Source organism: Gavia stellata, chromosome 1 (assembly GCF_030936135.1).
Source record: "Gavia stellata isolate bGavSte3 chromosome 1, bGavSte3.hap2, whole genome shotgun sequence".
Lineage (NCBI taxonomy): Eukaryota > Metazoa > Chordata > Aves > Gaviiformes > Gaviidae > Gavia > Gavia stellata.
In genome coordinates, this window is record NC_082594.1 from 110,396,614 (window position 1) to 110,412,296 (window position 15,683).

The 15,683-nt window shown below is 41.6% G+C and overlaps 2 protein-coding genes across 2 annotated transcripts in view; one reads left to right on the forward strand and one right to left on the reverse strand.

Moving 5' to 3' along the window:
• Nucleotides 1-939: 939 nt before the first annotated feature.
• HSPA13 (heat shock protein family A (Hsp70) member 13) lies at nt 940-9,092 on the forward strand. Its single transcript, XM_059820105.1, has 5 exons — nt 940-964; nt 2,133-2,473; nt 3,422-3,635; nt 4,251-4,418; nt 5,987-9,092. Exons 1-5 carry the CDS (start codon nt 940-942, stop codon nt 6,652-6,654), a joined length of 1,416 nt encoding a protein of 471 aa, XP_059676088.1. The 3' UTR covers nt 6,655-9,092.
• Nucleotides 9,093-13,362: 4,270 nt separating this feature from the next.
• The window catches only part of LOC104253293 (multidrug resistance-associated protein 1), a 34,814-nt gene continuing 32,493 nt past the window's right edge, over nt 13,363-15,683 (reverse strand). Inside the window, 3 exon segments of the mRNA XM_059835640.1 lie at nt 13,363-13,474; nt 13,959-14,156; nt 15,167-15,330. Of these exon segments, the coding sequence (XP_059691623.1) occupies nt 13,363-13,474; nt 13,959-14,156; nt 15,167-15,330 (474 nt within the window).

A 15,683-nucleotide genomic window follows, 5' to 3' on the forward strand; every position in this document is an offset into this window, starting at 1 on the left:
AACCCCTTCCCAGGTCCCAGACGGTGTCAGTCTGCCACCAGGACAGGCAGCGGGAATAAACATCAGGCCCCTGAGCCGGGGGTTTCCTCGTTCACGGCCAAGGCCACTTCACCGCAGCACCCAGCACTTTTCCAAAAAGCTGGGGCCGCAGTAGCCCCCCCACTGTGCAACAGCCAGGCCCATCACTTTACTGTTAGTTTCTGCGCTGGGCCTGACTGGGCAGCGGCCCACATCACCTTAGCAAAAGGCTCTGAAACACGAATGCCAGTAATAATATATAAAAAAATAATAATTATTATTTTCAAAGGCCTAATAGTTTTAATGTGTTCTGATTTGGCAATGCCGGATCTACGGTCTCTAACGCCTCACACCGGCAGGCGAGTGCTCGGAGGGCAGCGACAGCAGCGGCGGCGGCCCGGCCCGGGCGCCCGCACCACGTCCCTGCCCGGCACCGCGGCGTGCCGCCTGCCCGTGCCCCAGGGATGGCGGACGCTCGGGACGAGCGGGAAGCTGGGTGTCGTTACCGCCCCAGACTTCAAGCTGCTGCCATGGCGCCGAGCGCACCACCACAGCGATGGCGGCCACGGCGGGGGCTGCCGCGGCGCCCCCACCCGAACTACCGCTCCCAGCAGGCACCGCGACACCGCCGGCGCTGATTGGCGCATGCGCCAGGCGGGGTGACGCGCATCCTCCGTCGCTACCTGTTCCTCCCCTACTGCTGAATGACTCTTCTCTCAGCCCATTGGCTGATGTGCGCCAGAAGTAGCCGCGCCCCTCTGCCTCCTGGGAGTTGTGGTTTTCTTGCCCCCTACAGCATCCGAGTGTCCCTGGGACGGGCGGGACGCGCATACCACCAGTCCCGGCGTGCCGCGCGGCGCGGGCCGGAAGGAGCCGTCAGCAGTCGGCGGTGGTGGGCGCTGGTGGAGCCGGCGGGCGGCGATGGCTGGGCAGATGGCGGTGCTGGGTGAGCGCGGGCGGGGGCACAGGGTCCCGGTCCTTCCCTCGGGCTGCTGAGGGGACGGTGCCTGGGGGGCGGGCGGCGGTGGGGCCGGCGGAGCATCGGGGTGCCCCCGCCCGTGGTGGCCTCCGCCTGGCAGGGCCCAGACGCGTCTCGTCACCCTGCCTCAGGCGGTGGGCGCTGACCGCGATTGCGTGGTTTTGCTGGGGCTCTCGCAGTCTTTCTGCCAGCGTTATCACCCTGGGCTGGCGTTTCAGGATGGCACGGCTTTCTGGGGCGCGTTCCGTCTGTTTCTCCGTTTGCAAAGCCGAAGTGCTCAGTGCCGAATTGCTGAGAAATGCCTTGGGAGATTCACGGCCAAAAGTGTACCTGTGCTTTCTCACTAGTCTGTTTGAAGCACAGCTGTGACCGGTCTTCACATACCGGGAAATGAGCTTATCTGCTCGTTGTAATTTAAGCTATTTAGATTTTTTCTTGAGATTTTGTTTGTTGGTGCTTTTTTTTCTCCTCTGAGGCATTATTAGATTTTTGGTTTTCTTGCTTTGTCTGATGATTATATGCAAAATTAAAAAAAAAAAAAAACAAACAACCTCTTCTGCCCTTAAACTAGTCTACCCCTTGATTTTCATGGAAAAGATTCAGAGGTGTGGGAAGATGCTCTTCGGGAGCTATGACTGAAATAGGAGCAGTTTGTATGGTTTTGCATTCCTTATCTTTAGACTTTCGGTGAAGTTGAAGGAGATGTTTGAATTGAGAGTTTTTAATTTCACTTCGATTTTGTGCAGCCTCACTAACTAGATGTCCCTTAGGGGTCATTCATAGGCAATTCCCCCCAAAATACTAATTAACCTGTGTTTTTTAAGTACCTTGCAGAGAGAAAAAGAATTATTACAGGGTGGTGATATTTTTTGCTTTGCTGTACTACTTGGGCTTTTTTTAACTAGTTTAGTATTTAATGCCTAAGATTTTGCCTCTTCTAACCAATGTTTATTAAGAGGCCTGAACTTGCTGGTGACCTTGAAGAAATTGAAAACTAATTAGGTAGCTGAACAGGCTTCAAAGCATGAAATAAAACTGCATGAGGTGTCATGTATAATGTTATGTAATTTGCATTGACTTACAAGTTTGCAGCGGTAGGTACTCTAACCCTACTTTTTAAAATTCTGTGTTTCAGGTTCAGCTGTTTTGGCTCTCTTGTTAGCTGGCTATCTAGCACAGCAATATTTACCGATGCCTACACCAAAAGTAATTGGGATTGACCTTGGCACGACTTACTGCTCTGTTGGTGTCTTTCTTCCTGGAACAGGGCAGGTGAAGGTTATTGCAGATGAAAATGGGCACAACAGCATACCAAGTATAGTCTCTTTCACAGACAGAGATGTGTATGTAGGATATGATGGCCTAGAACTGGCTGATTCAAATCCTCAGAACACCATATATGATGCAAAAAGATTCATTGGGAAAATCTTCACTTCAGAAGAACTGAAAAGTGAAAGTAGCAGGTATCCTTTTAAGGTAAGTAGCCGTCTTCAGTTCTCTCCAAGCAGTAAGCTATAGGATGCTTGAAACATGTAGTAGGTGACCAGCTTGTCTGACCTTGAGTCATTTGGCTAAATCTGATGTGCCTGAAAACCATAAGAGGTATCCAGAGAAGGGAGAAGGAAACGGTTGTGGAAGTTGCGTACCTCTGTGTGAGAACTGATAGCGATTTTCCAGAGAACCCTGTCCTCTACTGTGAAATGTGTTTCTGCGTAACCTTCCAGCCCCTTCTCTTAAAGTATAAATCTCAACTTGAAATTCTAACTGTGCTTTGCTGAAAACTTCACTTTTTCCATGAGATTGGGGGGGGGGGGGGAATACAGGAGTAAAAGTCAATCTTCTCTTCTGCCACTACAGTTTCTTCCCTAGCACTTTTCTAGTACTTACTTGACGAGCAGCAGATCTTGAAAGCTGCTTTTTTTAAAAAAAAAAGTATTGCATTAATTTAGCATGGTGCAGTATTTGCTGAAAAGAGATGAATTTTCAGGTACTGCAAACAGTCTTTGAATTCTTTACCTGTTAAGAGAAGCTGTTCCAGTACCAACCTGTTTGCATCGTTTCAGAAAGAAGAACCTGTGGGAAGCTTTATCAGTAGGGTAAACCTAATGATTAAAAAACATTACTTTTATCTTTGAATGTGGTGTTGGAGTAGATTATGCAGTTGCTAGGTCTTAAATTTTTTAATGTGTCTTACCTGGGTACAGTGGGTGTCACTACTTTGGATATACTCAGACACCTTAAGTTGCATGTTTTGCATAATACTCATAGTCAAGGAATAAAAGTGATTCAGGAGGTGGCAAAAGCACGTTCATATTTTTCCAGAATAAACAGTCTATATGTGAATAAAACATTTGGTGGGGGCAGGGTGGGAGAGCATAAGAAAAAGATTTCTCATCTGTGGGTTGTGTTGCTTTTTCCTCCTAGATTTTCAACAACAACGGATCAGCTGAATTTTCTGTGACTACTAATGAAACTTTTCGCATCACTCCAGAGCATATTGGCTCTCAGCTGCTACTGAAACTGAAGAGCATGGCAGAAGACTATCTTGGCATGCCCATTTCAAAGGCGGTAATCTCTGTGCCAGCAGAGTTTGATGAAAGGCAACGGAATTCTACCATTAAGGCAGCTAACCTTGCAGGTGATGTCTCTTTATTCCAGCATTTTCCTGTGAAGCCTCAAAATTATCTTTAGGTCTGTTTCACTATCCGTAAAGTCTTTTGGGAAGGATATAGAAACAGGGAATCAGTGATAGACAACCTTAGAATGGATTTTTGTTTTTTTATTACAGACCATTACCAATTGTGAGGAACAGCAGAGAACTCTTGGGTACCAATAGGTGCAGCTGACTAATGCAGACAGATAGCTAGGAGGAGTAAGTTTTACTTTGGGGAAAATCGTCGTCTTGGTAATCTCCAAATAGACTATACAGAGCACCCTTGGACAATAAATTAAACAGAAATAGAACATATGAAATAAATCCCCTTAGCAAGGTTTCTCTGGAAGAAACGTGTTTGGGCAAATCATGGTTCATGACTTCACCCTGACACTGAAGTAGTATTACTTTAGGCTTAAATAAGGAAGAGAGTTCAGTGAAAAATACTTGGAAAACTGTTTCCTTTAGATCTGACATTTCACTTGGTGTAAGTTTGGTTCAAAAAAACCCCCAGAACTAATGGTAAATGTCATCATGATGCGAGAACTGAAGTTTTCTGAAGTGTACCTCACTGTTGCTTGGTATCTTTTCTCTTCGTAGGGCTAGAAATTTTGCGAGTAATCAATGAACCCACAGCTGCAGCTATGGCTTATGGACTCCACAAAGCTGATGTGTTTAATGTTCTGGTGGTGGATTTGGGTGGAGGAACTTTGGATGTGTCTCTGTTGAACAAACAGGGAGGGATGTTCCTCACACGAGCCATGGCAGGTGAGAAAAATGCTTTACTTTCTCAAGACATGGGGGGAAAGGAAAGGTGCACCTAAAGTCACCATTAGAGGGGCTTTTTAGAACATACCAGCCTTGTCACAAAGTGTTCTCCAAAAGCGCTCTCAGCTGTCTTTCATGCAACATGAAGTCTGTGAGTGGTTTCAACAATTAAGATAAATTCACAGGTTTTGGCTGACTCAAAGGAATAAGTTGTGGTTTCATTTTATCTATGGCTGTTAACTTCTGTGCCTGCTGGTAAAAGTGCTGGTCTGTATTACAATTGCTTTGACTGGACTTTTGGGGGCTGGGGATTTTACGAATCTTTCTTTTACCTTTATCCAAGCTGGAAACATTTGCCAAATCATTGACTAGTGCTTTAGAGCATCCTTGCCTTGTGTTTGGCTCCAGCTAAGTTGGGCAGGGTTTGGGAACGTTTGTGCTGTTAACCCAGAAGTACGTTTTGTGATATGTATATGCCAAAGTGATTCATCACTTGGCAAAGAGTTCTGGCAGCAATGTTTAGTAAAACTGTAGTGAATACACAACTGCTTTTCACATGACCTGAACTCAGACAGGTCTGAGATGTAGTGCTAACTGTCTGCGTTGCCTTGAATGAATAAGTTGTCATGTGAGCTGCTGCGCAGTCTACTAAGAGTTGGAACAACAGGAAATATTCAGCAGCTTCATTCTGATTTATTTAGATGGAGGTCTACTAAGTGAATTCCTGTTTTCAGTTGAAACAAAACAGTGGAAACTTTGAGAGTATTGTTCAACACAGATGAAAATCTGCAGGCCATTTTTTAACTCTGTTGAATGGAAAGCAAGAACAATCGTTTCTGAGGTTTTTGGAAACATGGTGCAAGAATAATCTTTCTGAAGCAATTGGTTATACATGATACTTTTTTTGTCTCTTTCTGAAGGCTAATATAAGATATGCCTGTTAATGTAGCTTGAAGTTTACTGCTTGCGTTCTATCACTTTCTTCCGCTTTCGGCAGGGTGTATATATATAGATACTTCAGTAGCATGTAATTTTTCATGTGGGTGTATAAAGATGTTGAATAACTTGAAACTGTTAAAATAATAATCCCTATAAAGCTTTACTGTGGAAGTGCTAAGACAAAAATCCATTCTGGGCAGAGAAATTTGAAACTGAAAATTTTACCTGGAAAAACAATTTGCTGTGAGAGATTGCACTTCAGTTACAGGGTTCCAGTTAGATATTTATCATTATGTATTTTCTTCTATAGAGAATACCTCTGAGTTAGCAACCACTGCTTTTTTCTGTTACAGTGTAGCAGAGCAGTTCCATGGGAAAAACATTGAGGGGGATAAATTAAAAAAAAAAGTTGCTAAATGAAAATCTGGAAATTACTGTTCATCATGCATTCTCCAGTGGACGACAGCTATGTCTATTTTCCCAGCTCTGTGATCTCTTGCTCTATGTTTACGGTCCTACTATCATTGTTTTGGCCCTTGAGAACCATCTCCCAGTAAAAGAGAAGATGCGTGCTGCTTTCTGAAGCTTTGAAGCTTCAGTGTCTGATGCCTTCTGTTCTGATGTTTCAGGTAACAACAAACTTGGAGGACAGGATTTTAATCAGAGGTTGATGCTGTATTTCTATGATCAGCTCCAACAAATGTATGGTTCTCTGCCAACAAGAAAAGAAGAAATACATCGCCTCAGACAGGCTGTGGAAGCAGTTAAATTAAATTTGACTGTTCATGAGGCAGCTACACTAAGGGTGTCATTGACTATGCCAGAAAGGAAGCTTACAAAAGAAATTCCAGAAAGTGAGGTAAAAACAAACACTGGGCTAAAAGGCAAGCCTTCGCAAAAAGCAGATCTGAAAAACCTTGGAGATACTTCAGAAGTAGAGAACAACTTTGTCAAAGTTGTGTTTGAAACAGAAATCTCTAGGAAGCTATTTGAGATGTTAAATGAGGACCTTTTTGAGAAGATTCTTGTGCCCATTGAACAGGTGTTGAAGGAAGGCCATCTACACAAAGCGGAAGTGGATGAAATTGTGTTAGTTGGAGGCTCCACCCGGATTCCTCAAATACGCAAAGTTATTCAGGATTTCTTTGGAAAGGAACCTAACACCTCTGTAGATCCTGATCTAGCAGTTGTAATGGGCGTAGCTATCCAAGCAGGAATCGTTGGTGGGTCCTGGCCTCTCCAAGTCAGCGCTATAGAAATTCCTAATAAGCATTTACGGAAGACTAATTTTAACTGAATATAAACTCTTCCCCATTGCATTCCATCTCTCCAAAAGTGTACTCTGATGGTGCATACTTATCTGACTGGCAGCAGACCCTAATCTTAGCCATATTATATTCATTTTTTTATCTATTCCAGGTAGGTGTTACTGGATGCCTAACTGTGTTAAAGCTAGATGTTACTTTAAAGGTACGAATGGTTTTTGAAGTTCTGAAGTGTCCTGTATTTGCTTGTAGATTGGATATTGGATGAAAATGCTAGTGATGACACGCTCACATTTTCTTGCTAAATTTTATTAGCAAATCCTGAAGAGGTGTATGCTTAAAATAAAAGGGAGTGTGACCAAATGTTAGAGGTAATGTGGTATGGTACTTAGGTATTCCCAGGTCCAATGTATTTACTTTGAAAGAATGTGAAGCAGTGTTAACGCACATAGCGCTAGCAGTCTTGAGCTTAAATTTATTTATTAAATTGTCATTTGAGCATTTAAGCACCTTTCTAAAAGGCATGTTGCAGCTTGAATGAGACTTATGCATTCACTTGATTCTTCTGCTGTTCATAACAGCATAATGGTATTACTGAGGCTATATGGCAAATTGTCTCATGTTTCAGCTGAACCGTATTAAGAAACTTAGCTCTTGCTAATGTAGAGTTACTTAGTCTGTCTTCAAGGCTTACTTCCTGATCTGGTTTTGATGGTTAACATACAGGTGCTGCTGTCATACCACTGATGTTCTCCATGGAGAACAAGGGCGTATCGCCAACTATTTATACTTCCCCTGCCTTATTTGAAAACTGCAGTAATTTTATGTATCTTAAAGCCACACCTGTATGTCTTCCCTTGAATTTGACCAATGTGAATTTCATTGTTGCACAACCACAAGTGTGTGATGTCTTTCCCCTTGAGTATCTCAAGCTGTACTGTTTTCAGGGGGAAAGTGTGGGACAGAAGGGACTGCCTGGATGAAGTCTAGTTCCTGTAGTCCTAGTAAATGAAAACTCACCCAACTGTTTTATACTTTTTAGCTCATATCACTGGTTTAAGTTTTGTCATATCCCTACTCTAAACCAAACATAGATCGGAGATTGTAGCTGTCCTTTTGGGATGGAAGCAGCGTGTGTAACACAGGATTTGAGGTAGCGCTTCTTAAGACTTTATTTTAAGCAAATAGTTTGCTACTCAGCTATCTAGCAAATGCATGAGGAGGAAAAAATTAATGATCTGAAAAAACAAATTGGTGGCAGTTCTGCTCTCTTTGGAGAGTTAAATCAATACTTAAAGGCCAGTTGAATTCTTTTACCTGTATAGAACTTTCTACAATGAAAACACTTCATTCAGTTAAGACTAGCTTCAACATCCATCAATCCAGTCTTCACCAGGTAGGCTCTAGTAACAGGTAGTTCTAAGCATTTTCTTGTATGCTCCAGAATAATTCTGTTTGGATTAAACATGCCAAGATAAAGTGTGGGGCTTAAATTTATTAACCTGTGACTATATTAAAATAGGCTTATTATTCTCTTGGCAGTAGGCCTGATTTATGGCACTGTCATAAATGAATTGTGCTGCTTCAGCTGTTTGCATAGCTATTGTCTAAACATATCTTTGAAGTAATCCGATTAAAATCTTCTTAAATTGAATCATAGTTGCATACAACCATTCCATCAGCATTGTTTAACTTCACAGAGGATTCCCAAAATATTGCTAAGATCTGTTTAATTTCCCTGAGTTGAAAACCAAAGTGATATTTTTATTTGAGGATTTTTTCCTTTGTACCTTTTTGAAAGTGACCTTGTCTCTAAGTCTGTATGGAACTTCCAGTAATGTGATAATATGTTCAAGACAAAATGTTGCACAGCTATAAAGAGTGAGTGGTAAGTCCTGCGGTAACTCCCACATTGAAGGAAGTGCCTCTTCAGTGAAATCATGGATGAATGCCAACATACAGTACAGTGCTCGTATGCAGTTGCTATTTGGGGCCTTTGCTTTGCAGATACAAATGTATGTATTTAATTCAACTTATATTCCAATGTCTTTGGAGTCATTGTGGCCTTTCCTTCTGCCCTGCTGTAAATTCATCTCAAAGGCTACTGGAGTTACAGTAGCTCTCTAGTCTTCATTTTTTTTTAATGCACTGTGTAAAATGAGCAGACCTGTATAAAAATAGAACCACATCACAGTGAAGTTAAACTATTAAAAGCTTTTTGCAATTTTGGGACAAATCAGGTAGGAGTGTGGGAGTAACTTTAAACTGTTAAACTCTCAATGCAAATAAATGAAGTACTTTTTTTCTTTTTCTTTTCACATACTTCTTCACTCTGGAGGAGTTAAGTCTCCTTCAGTGTTAATCTAGGAATTGTAAAGGAAGGGTGAGTTGTTGTTTACTTGTTTTTTTAAAAAAAAAAAATCCATAAAAGGGTATTTATTCAGATTTCTATACAGATTTTTTTTTAGTAGAGAAGTTACTGTACATTGGATATGTCATAATGCATCCTTATTTATTAAATAACTGTTTTGTGAATTCTGCAATAGTTATTTATTTTGTCTTTTCGTTTTAGTACTGTATTTTGGCACAAACCATTAAATTTTAACGATGAGTCCACTGTACTAAGTGGATATTTCCAGGTATGCACAGGTACTACTTAGCAAAAGTCTCTCTTTAACCAAATTGGTATTTTAAAGCTGAAATATTTCTACAAACAATCCTTGAAATCTAAGTATGGTTGGCTGTGGTGTTGGGTGCGTAACAAAGTTACAAAGCTAAAGCTTGTTTCGTGAGTTGAAATTCTGAAGGTATGATGCCTCACCAACTGTATGTTTTTTAATTGTTTCCAAGTGCAGATGATGAAATGCATTTTATAAATAACCTGTTAGAATGTTTTTAATAAAAGTAATTCCTGGCCCTTGGACAGGTCTTGTTTCAGTTTCTCAGGGAAGTACTGTAACAGCACTATTTCCCCATCTTCCTTGAATTCCCGTGGAGGTTAGAGGATGAGGTTTAAATCCCTCAACTTGCCAAGGGGTTGCTATACCCTGGATTGACAGATCTTCTTTGGGAAGTGGCAGAGAGGAGTGTTAGGAACTGGGGTGGGAGGGGAAAAAACCTTTCTCCTCAAGCTGCAGTTCAGGGTGGAAGAATGGAACTGAGAGGAAAAGTGCAGATTGGTACAAGGGAGGAAGAAGGAAGCACTAACGGTGAGGGAAACCCTGGTCAAGGTTGGTGTCAGCTCCTTGCTCCTGTTGGGAGCAGGAGTGATTCCCGCTCCTCCTATGCTTATGCTCCTTGTGCCCTGCCTGCTGGATCACAGGATGTGGGGCAGGAAGAGACCCTTCCTCATCTTGCTGAACAGCTGCAGGATGGATGTGGGGAATGGCTTCCAGCATATGCAGAGTGAAGGTTGGGGACAGGCTCATGCAGAATATGACAAATGTGACGTTTGACATGTTACAGGTAGGGAAGCTTGCCCCAGTAGGTTCCAAATTGTCCTTCAGTACTTCCAACTGTGAGATGGTTTCTACATGTATGTCATCTTGGGATTCAGGCTGGGAAATATAAGGTCTAGAGACCCTGAACCATGATGGTGTTTCACAAATTAATATTTTAGCCTGCAGTTTAAACCCAATCCAGAATTTTCATGGACTACTGCCCAGAAACATAGCCAGAGAAAACGTTACAGAGCATTTGCAAGCCTCTTTCCTCCTCAGTGCAAAAGCCGTGATGATAACTGTAAGCCTGGTCCAACCTTCCCCCAACAGACAGCAATCAACTATGGCTGGCAAAAGGCAGAAACATGTATGTTCCTGCGAGGGAAAGGAGGCTTTCCCCCAACTTCCTTCTGGTTTCCCCTGTGATACTGCCAGGAAAGTGTAGAGCAAGGGCTAGAAGCAGGGCTGAGGGAAGTGTTGCCTGAGAAGATACTGCCTGTAGGATTCTTTTGAATGCTGTGGGGAAGGAAGTTGAAGCAGAGCATGAGCAGGTTCTGCTCCATGCTTCTCCCTGTGAAAAGGAAAAACAGAGTCATGGTGCCCTTCTGAGCCTCATCCTCACTTCAGACTCTGCCCTGATACCCTGGCTGTCCCGCCCTTCCTTTCCCTAACCCAAGCAACCTAGCTGGAAAAGGAGGCCATGCAGGAGCTCCTCAAACGGATGAACAGTTGGGTCCCTCATCTTATCTCCAACCAAATGATGGTAACCTGTGGAGTCAGAAGGCCCTTTGAGAACAGCCCCAAGCTGGGTTTTTCCACACTTGCTTTTCTTCAGCCTAGCACCTTCTCAGGAGTCTCAGCAGTCAGTGGCTTATATGGGGCAGAGCCTTTCACAGGTGGTGGGTGCCTATAAGTAGCCCCACAGGATGAGGCGGGGACCTGATCCCCAAATACCCTGGAGGCATAGGAGAATTGCCATTTGGAGGAGAAAGTGCAGGAGAGGCTAGATATAGGCTGAGCTGGCCTGCAGGGCTATGACATGGCTTTGTCTGCACTGTCAAGGGAGTTAGCTGGTGACATTGTGTTTGGTGGGTTGTGTTGGGTACTGCAAAGTCTGAATTAATATTGAACTTGAGGCAGCCAAGTGCTCCCTCTTTGTTTCTTAGAGTGAGCCTCTTTCACATCAGGCGTGTGAGGAGAGTAGAGGTTGCAGACCCTGGGTGATATTCTTACTGCAAAATTGCCTTTTCCTGCATACCCTAAGCCTGTTAGATGGTTTACTTCGGTAAGTTATTGCTGCATGAAAACATAGCAGGAGCACATCACGCTGCTTCTGCCTCCACCGCACCTCCTTTTTCAAAGTGAAACTGTATATGAGGACTACAGCTTGCTGAAAGAGAAGCAATGGCTATTTGGCTTCTGCTGACACTAGTCCACCATTTTCTTTTCTCTCAGACTTTGCAGTTATTCAGTCTGCAGCTTTTCCAAACTGTGGTCTGAACGTAGCCTGAAGCTGTAAGGCTATGTCAGCCCAGCAGTAAGCACAGAAAACCCTCCTCCCCACAAATAAACAACAACAAAAAAGTAAAAATTGCCATGCACTGATGCCAGTCCTCAGATTATTTTCTCTGGACTTTGTGAAAGGGGTTGGTCTCTGAGGTACTGAAGTCTACCTCCCCTAGCCTTATGCCTAAAACTTCTTAATCGGCTTAGGAATGGCACTCGCTTCAGTCCCTTCCAATTCCTCCTGCGATACTTGCAGGTAAGAGTGGGTTCAGAGGGGAGCATGAAGGTGGGTAAGGGATGGGGACAACGTTGGGGGAAGTAGAGCTGCAGAAGAGCCTGCCTGTGGCACTTGGAATGTTGTGAGGAAGTTAAATGACGGTATGAGAAGGTTCTGATCTGTTGGGAAGGTACTCTTGGCCTCAGGTGGGGGAAAGAAGAGGAAAACAGAGATGAAAAGCAGGAAGCTGTTCTCTCTCCTGAGAAATGTTCTGTCACACCAGTCTCTCCAAGACTTTCAGAAGGTAATAGTTACTTGGGCTGGGTTGTTCCTAGTCTAAAATCATTATATGCTTCTAATAGTTTTGTGCAACTGACAGTATATTTAGTTATGTTTTGTAGCCAATTAAACTAGATAGCACTCTGGTTGTAACGTAGGGAGACAGGCTTGCTTTCTTGCCTTCAGGAAAGGATAGAGAAATCATTCACCTTCACTGTAATAGAATCACATCTTTGAGGAACTTCTTTGGCGAGCCTCAGTCACTTCTCACCACCTTTCTAAAACAGGAAATATGGTTTGCTTGCTATCAGGCAAGAAATTAAGATCCTACTTGATATTAACCAGGTGTCAATATTAAAGTAATACAACAGGGCTGTAGACCGACTCTTTATTCATGTACTTTGATGTTTTTAATTTTTTTTTAAGCAGTTGATGGGGATCTTCTCTTAGTTTTTGAAGTTTGAGTTGGTATTGAACTTGAAGAGTTTTAGGAACTGCAATAAAAAAAGGAAAATTAATATTTATGTGGCCTACAGAAGCATAGACATGGTTAACTGACACTTTCAGTAAATGTACATAACCTTTCCTGCTGCTGTAATTAGTATTGAGGTTTGCATTAAAATCTACTAGCAAAGAGATAGCCACATCTGACTCCATTTTTTCTGGGATTCTTTCACAATGTGATTTTGTAATGCTCAATCAGATACATAAGAACTGCTTTTCAATTATTTGAAATAATTTTTCAGTTATTCAGAAATCACAAGGTCAAAAGGAAAATTAATGTGGTAAGTCTATTGCCTCAAGAATTACCTAAGTATACGTGCAAATATGCATGTCCTAAAAATCAGCACCAAATGACATCTGCCTGTATGTCCACGCAATAAGCAGTTTGGGTTTTTAATGAATTCGCAATCATCATAAGAATGTACTAACTAACAGGGCATAATGTGAGAGCAACTTAATTAAGTACTATTTTTTAATTAAAAACTGTACGAACAGCAAGATTTATTTTTCAATCTGTCTTTACTAGTGCAACAGTTAAAATACGCCATGAAAATCACTGCTTTGTTATGTTGTTCTAGTGCCAATATGATCAAAATAAGTGATTTGTATAAAATCAGAAAGTTATTTTAAGAAACCTGATCAATATATATAGGTTGTAGTAAACAGCAGTGTTCTGAGGAGCTTTTGGGTAAGCTAGTCATTTTATAACATCAGGAATGCCACCACATATCCCTCAAGTGTTTACTGGAGTAAGGAATTCTCATATTCATTAAGAATTCATTCATTAGTTTTCTTCACCTTCTTATCCCAGCCTCTGCAACCATTTCAGAAAAGGCACCTTTTCATTCTAACAAATTATGTGGTGTATCATATTCTAGAATCCTTCCTGCATCCAGAACAAGCACTCTACAATGCAAAAGCAGAAAGGTTACAGAAGAAAAATAAGCTCTTCAACCATATTTTCCAGTCCTAATACAGATAATGGGAACTCTTATTTAGAAGAAATATCATTGCAGTAGGTAATTTGTCGGTTTCTAAAGCTAGGAACTCTTACATTTAAAAAAGCCTTTTGAAAATGGCGTTTTTGCTTAATTGGTAACAATGCTACAGTAGAGTAAATGGACTATAGAGAATTAAGTGGTCTTAACAGTAACTTATACCTGTACCTTACCAGGAAAAAAATAAATTCTGTAATTAGAAGGGGGAAACAGAACACAGGCTATCAATATTTAATTAATATTGATGCCAAGTCTTTTGTGATACCTTGGATTGCACAGATAGAAAGATACTAAGGTAAAAAGTGTTGGAGAGTAAATTTTAATAAGTCTGAAAACTGATGCATTTAAAGGAAGCCATTTATTTTTAAAATGGCTTACCGAAACTTACTTACCTCTCTGAATCCATGACTGTGTGTAACCTGTGGGCTATAGTTAATATTGTGCAGTTGTAAAACTCTCTTTCGATGGTGGACTGTACCACGTTATCTGTTGCCATGTCAACAGAAGCTGTTGCCTCATCTAGGACCAGGATTTTTGTCTTTCGTAGCAAAACACGGGCCAGACAGATGAGCTGTCTCTGCCCAACACTGTTAAAAATACATTTGAGAAGGTCAGGTCAGGGACATTGAGGAAGGGGAGAGCAACATAAAGCTGAGATTACTGCGGAACCTATCTGTTCTGTCTTTCTTAACAACACTTTATACTTCTTATAAGACTAGTGAAATATGCTCACCTCCTTTTGGAAGTTTTGATTTCTTCTTGCTCAGCATACCAATAATAGTTAAGGTGTGACTTTTAAACACCTGTGGCTGAACTTTGTAGTGTAAACGTAGTCTTGCCTACAGCTTCTATATTCACATTATAACAGGGACTCTGAATAAGCCAGATTGAATGCTAAACCACTTTTTAATAATGTTCAGTGTAAAAGTTTGGATACTCCTACATGTTAGCTGTGGTGTATGCCTTCTAGTAACTTCCTCCTGAAAATGATCTGCCAAAAAAATTCAAGCTGATACTCAGTACACTCCATTTAAGACCTGCCCCTTTGCTGCTGAAAGCTTCAGTATTTGTCTCCTAAAGCTTAGAGTCCTTTTACTTCAAGCATCACCTTCCTTACATAGCTATGGGTTAATGTTTTACAAGGGAAAAAAGAGTTGATTTGCCTAAGCAAATAAAGCAAAGGCACAAGCTCTCTGCAGTTTTGCCCTCTGTTCCAAGTTTGGTGTTTTTTGGGTTTTTTGTTTTGTTTTTTAAGTTTAAGTAAGTAAGTACTTTTCTATCCAAATCTAATTAGGGGGGGTATGAATTGTCCCATTCTCCCCCAAACTCCTTTACAACTACTCATATACTTAAGCTATTAAGATTATTTTCAGCTTGTCTACTTCCTTGGCTTCCCATACAGCATAGGCCATAGCACTTTATACAGTTGTGACCAGTTGGCCACCTCAAAGAAACTCATACTACCAGAATAATTCTACTTAGAATGACAGGAGAAGTGTCATGTCTATAACGATACTTTCTGAAGTAAATTCTCTGGAAAAAACAGAGTTTTACAGTACCAGAAAATAACTTCAATAGCACTTTCTTGATTATATCCCTGAGGTTTTCACCACCTTCTGAAATCTCATGAAGGAGTTTCTTTGGGAGTGACTGGACAAAATCCTTTAAGTCACAGAGTTCCAGTACCTCCCACAGTTCAAGATCAGAGTGTTTTCCAAGTGGATCCAAATTTGACTGCAGTGTCCCAGAAAACAAAATGGGGTCCTAAATAACAGCAGAATGTGAGTGCACAATTCAAACACAAACCTAAAAAAGTCTGCCATAAATCCATACATTAACACAGGAAACTGGGAAAAATAATTTTGGAAATTAAGCTTTGCAAGGGAAATTGTAACATTTTGAAGCTGGTGGATGAAAAGACAAAAATCACGTGGGGTCTCACTGTGCTCAATTCTTCATTAATGTGAAATGTAAAGGGTATACCGGTTCTATGGCTGACTAAGGACCTGCCCAGCATGTGGCAACTGCAACAACATATGAATTACTACTATTGTCAAGTTTGTGAAGCGCTGGATGCTACATTCATGAGCACTGTTAAGAAAAATCAGAAGGCTATG

Bases quoted from the DNA above. Each gene is read 5' to 3' on its own strand.
- HSPA13 (XM_059820105.1), top strand. From the start codon at position 940: ATGGCTGGGCAGATGGCGGTGCTGG. The intron at 3,636-4,250 runs GTGATGTCTCTT...TTCTCTTCGTAG, and splicing joins TAAGGCAGCTAACCTTGCAG to GGCTAGAAATTTTGCGAGTA. The intron at 4,419-5,986 runs GTGAGAAAAATG...CTGATGTTTCAG, and splicing joins CCTCACACGAGCCATGGCAG to GTAACAACAAACTTGGAGGA.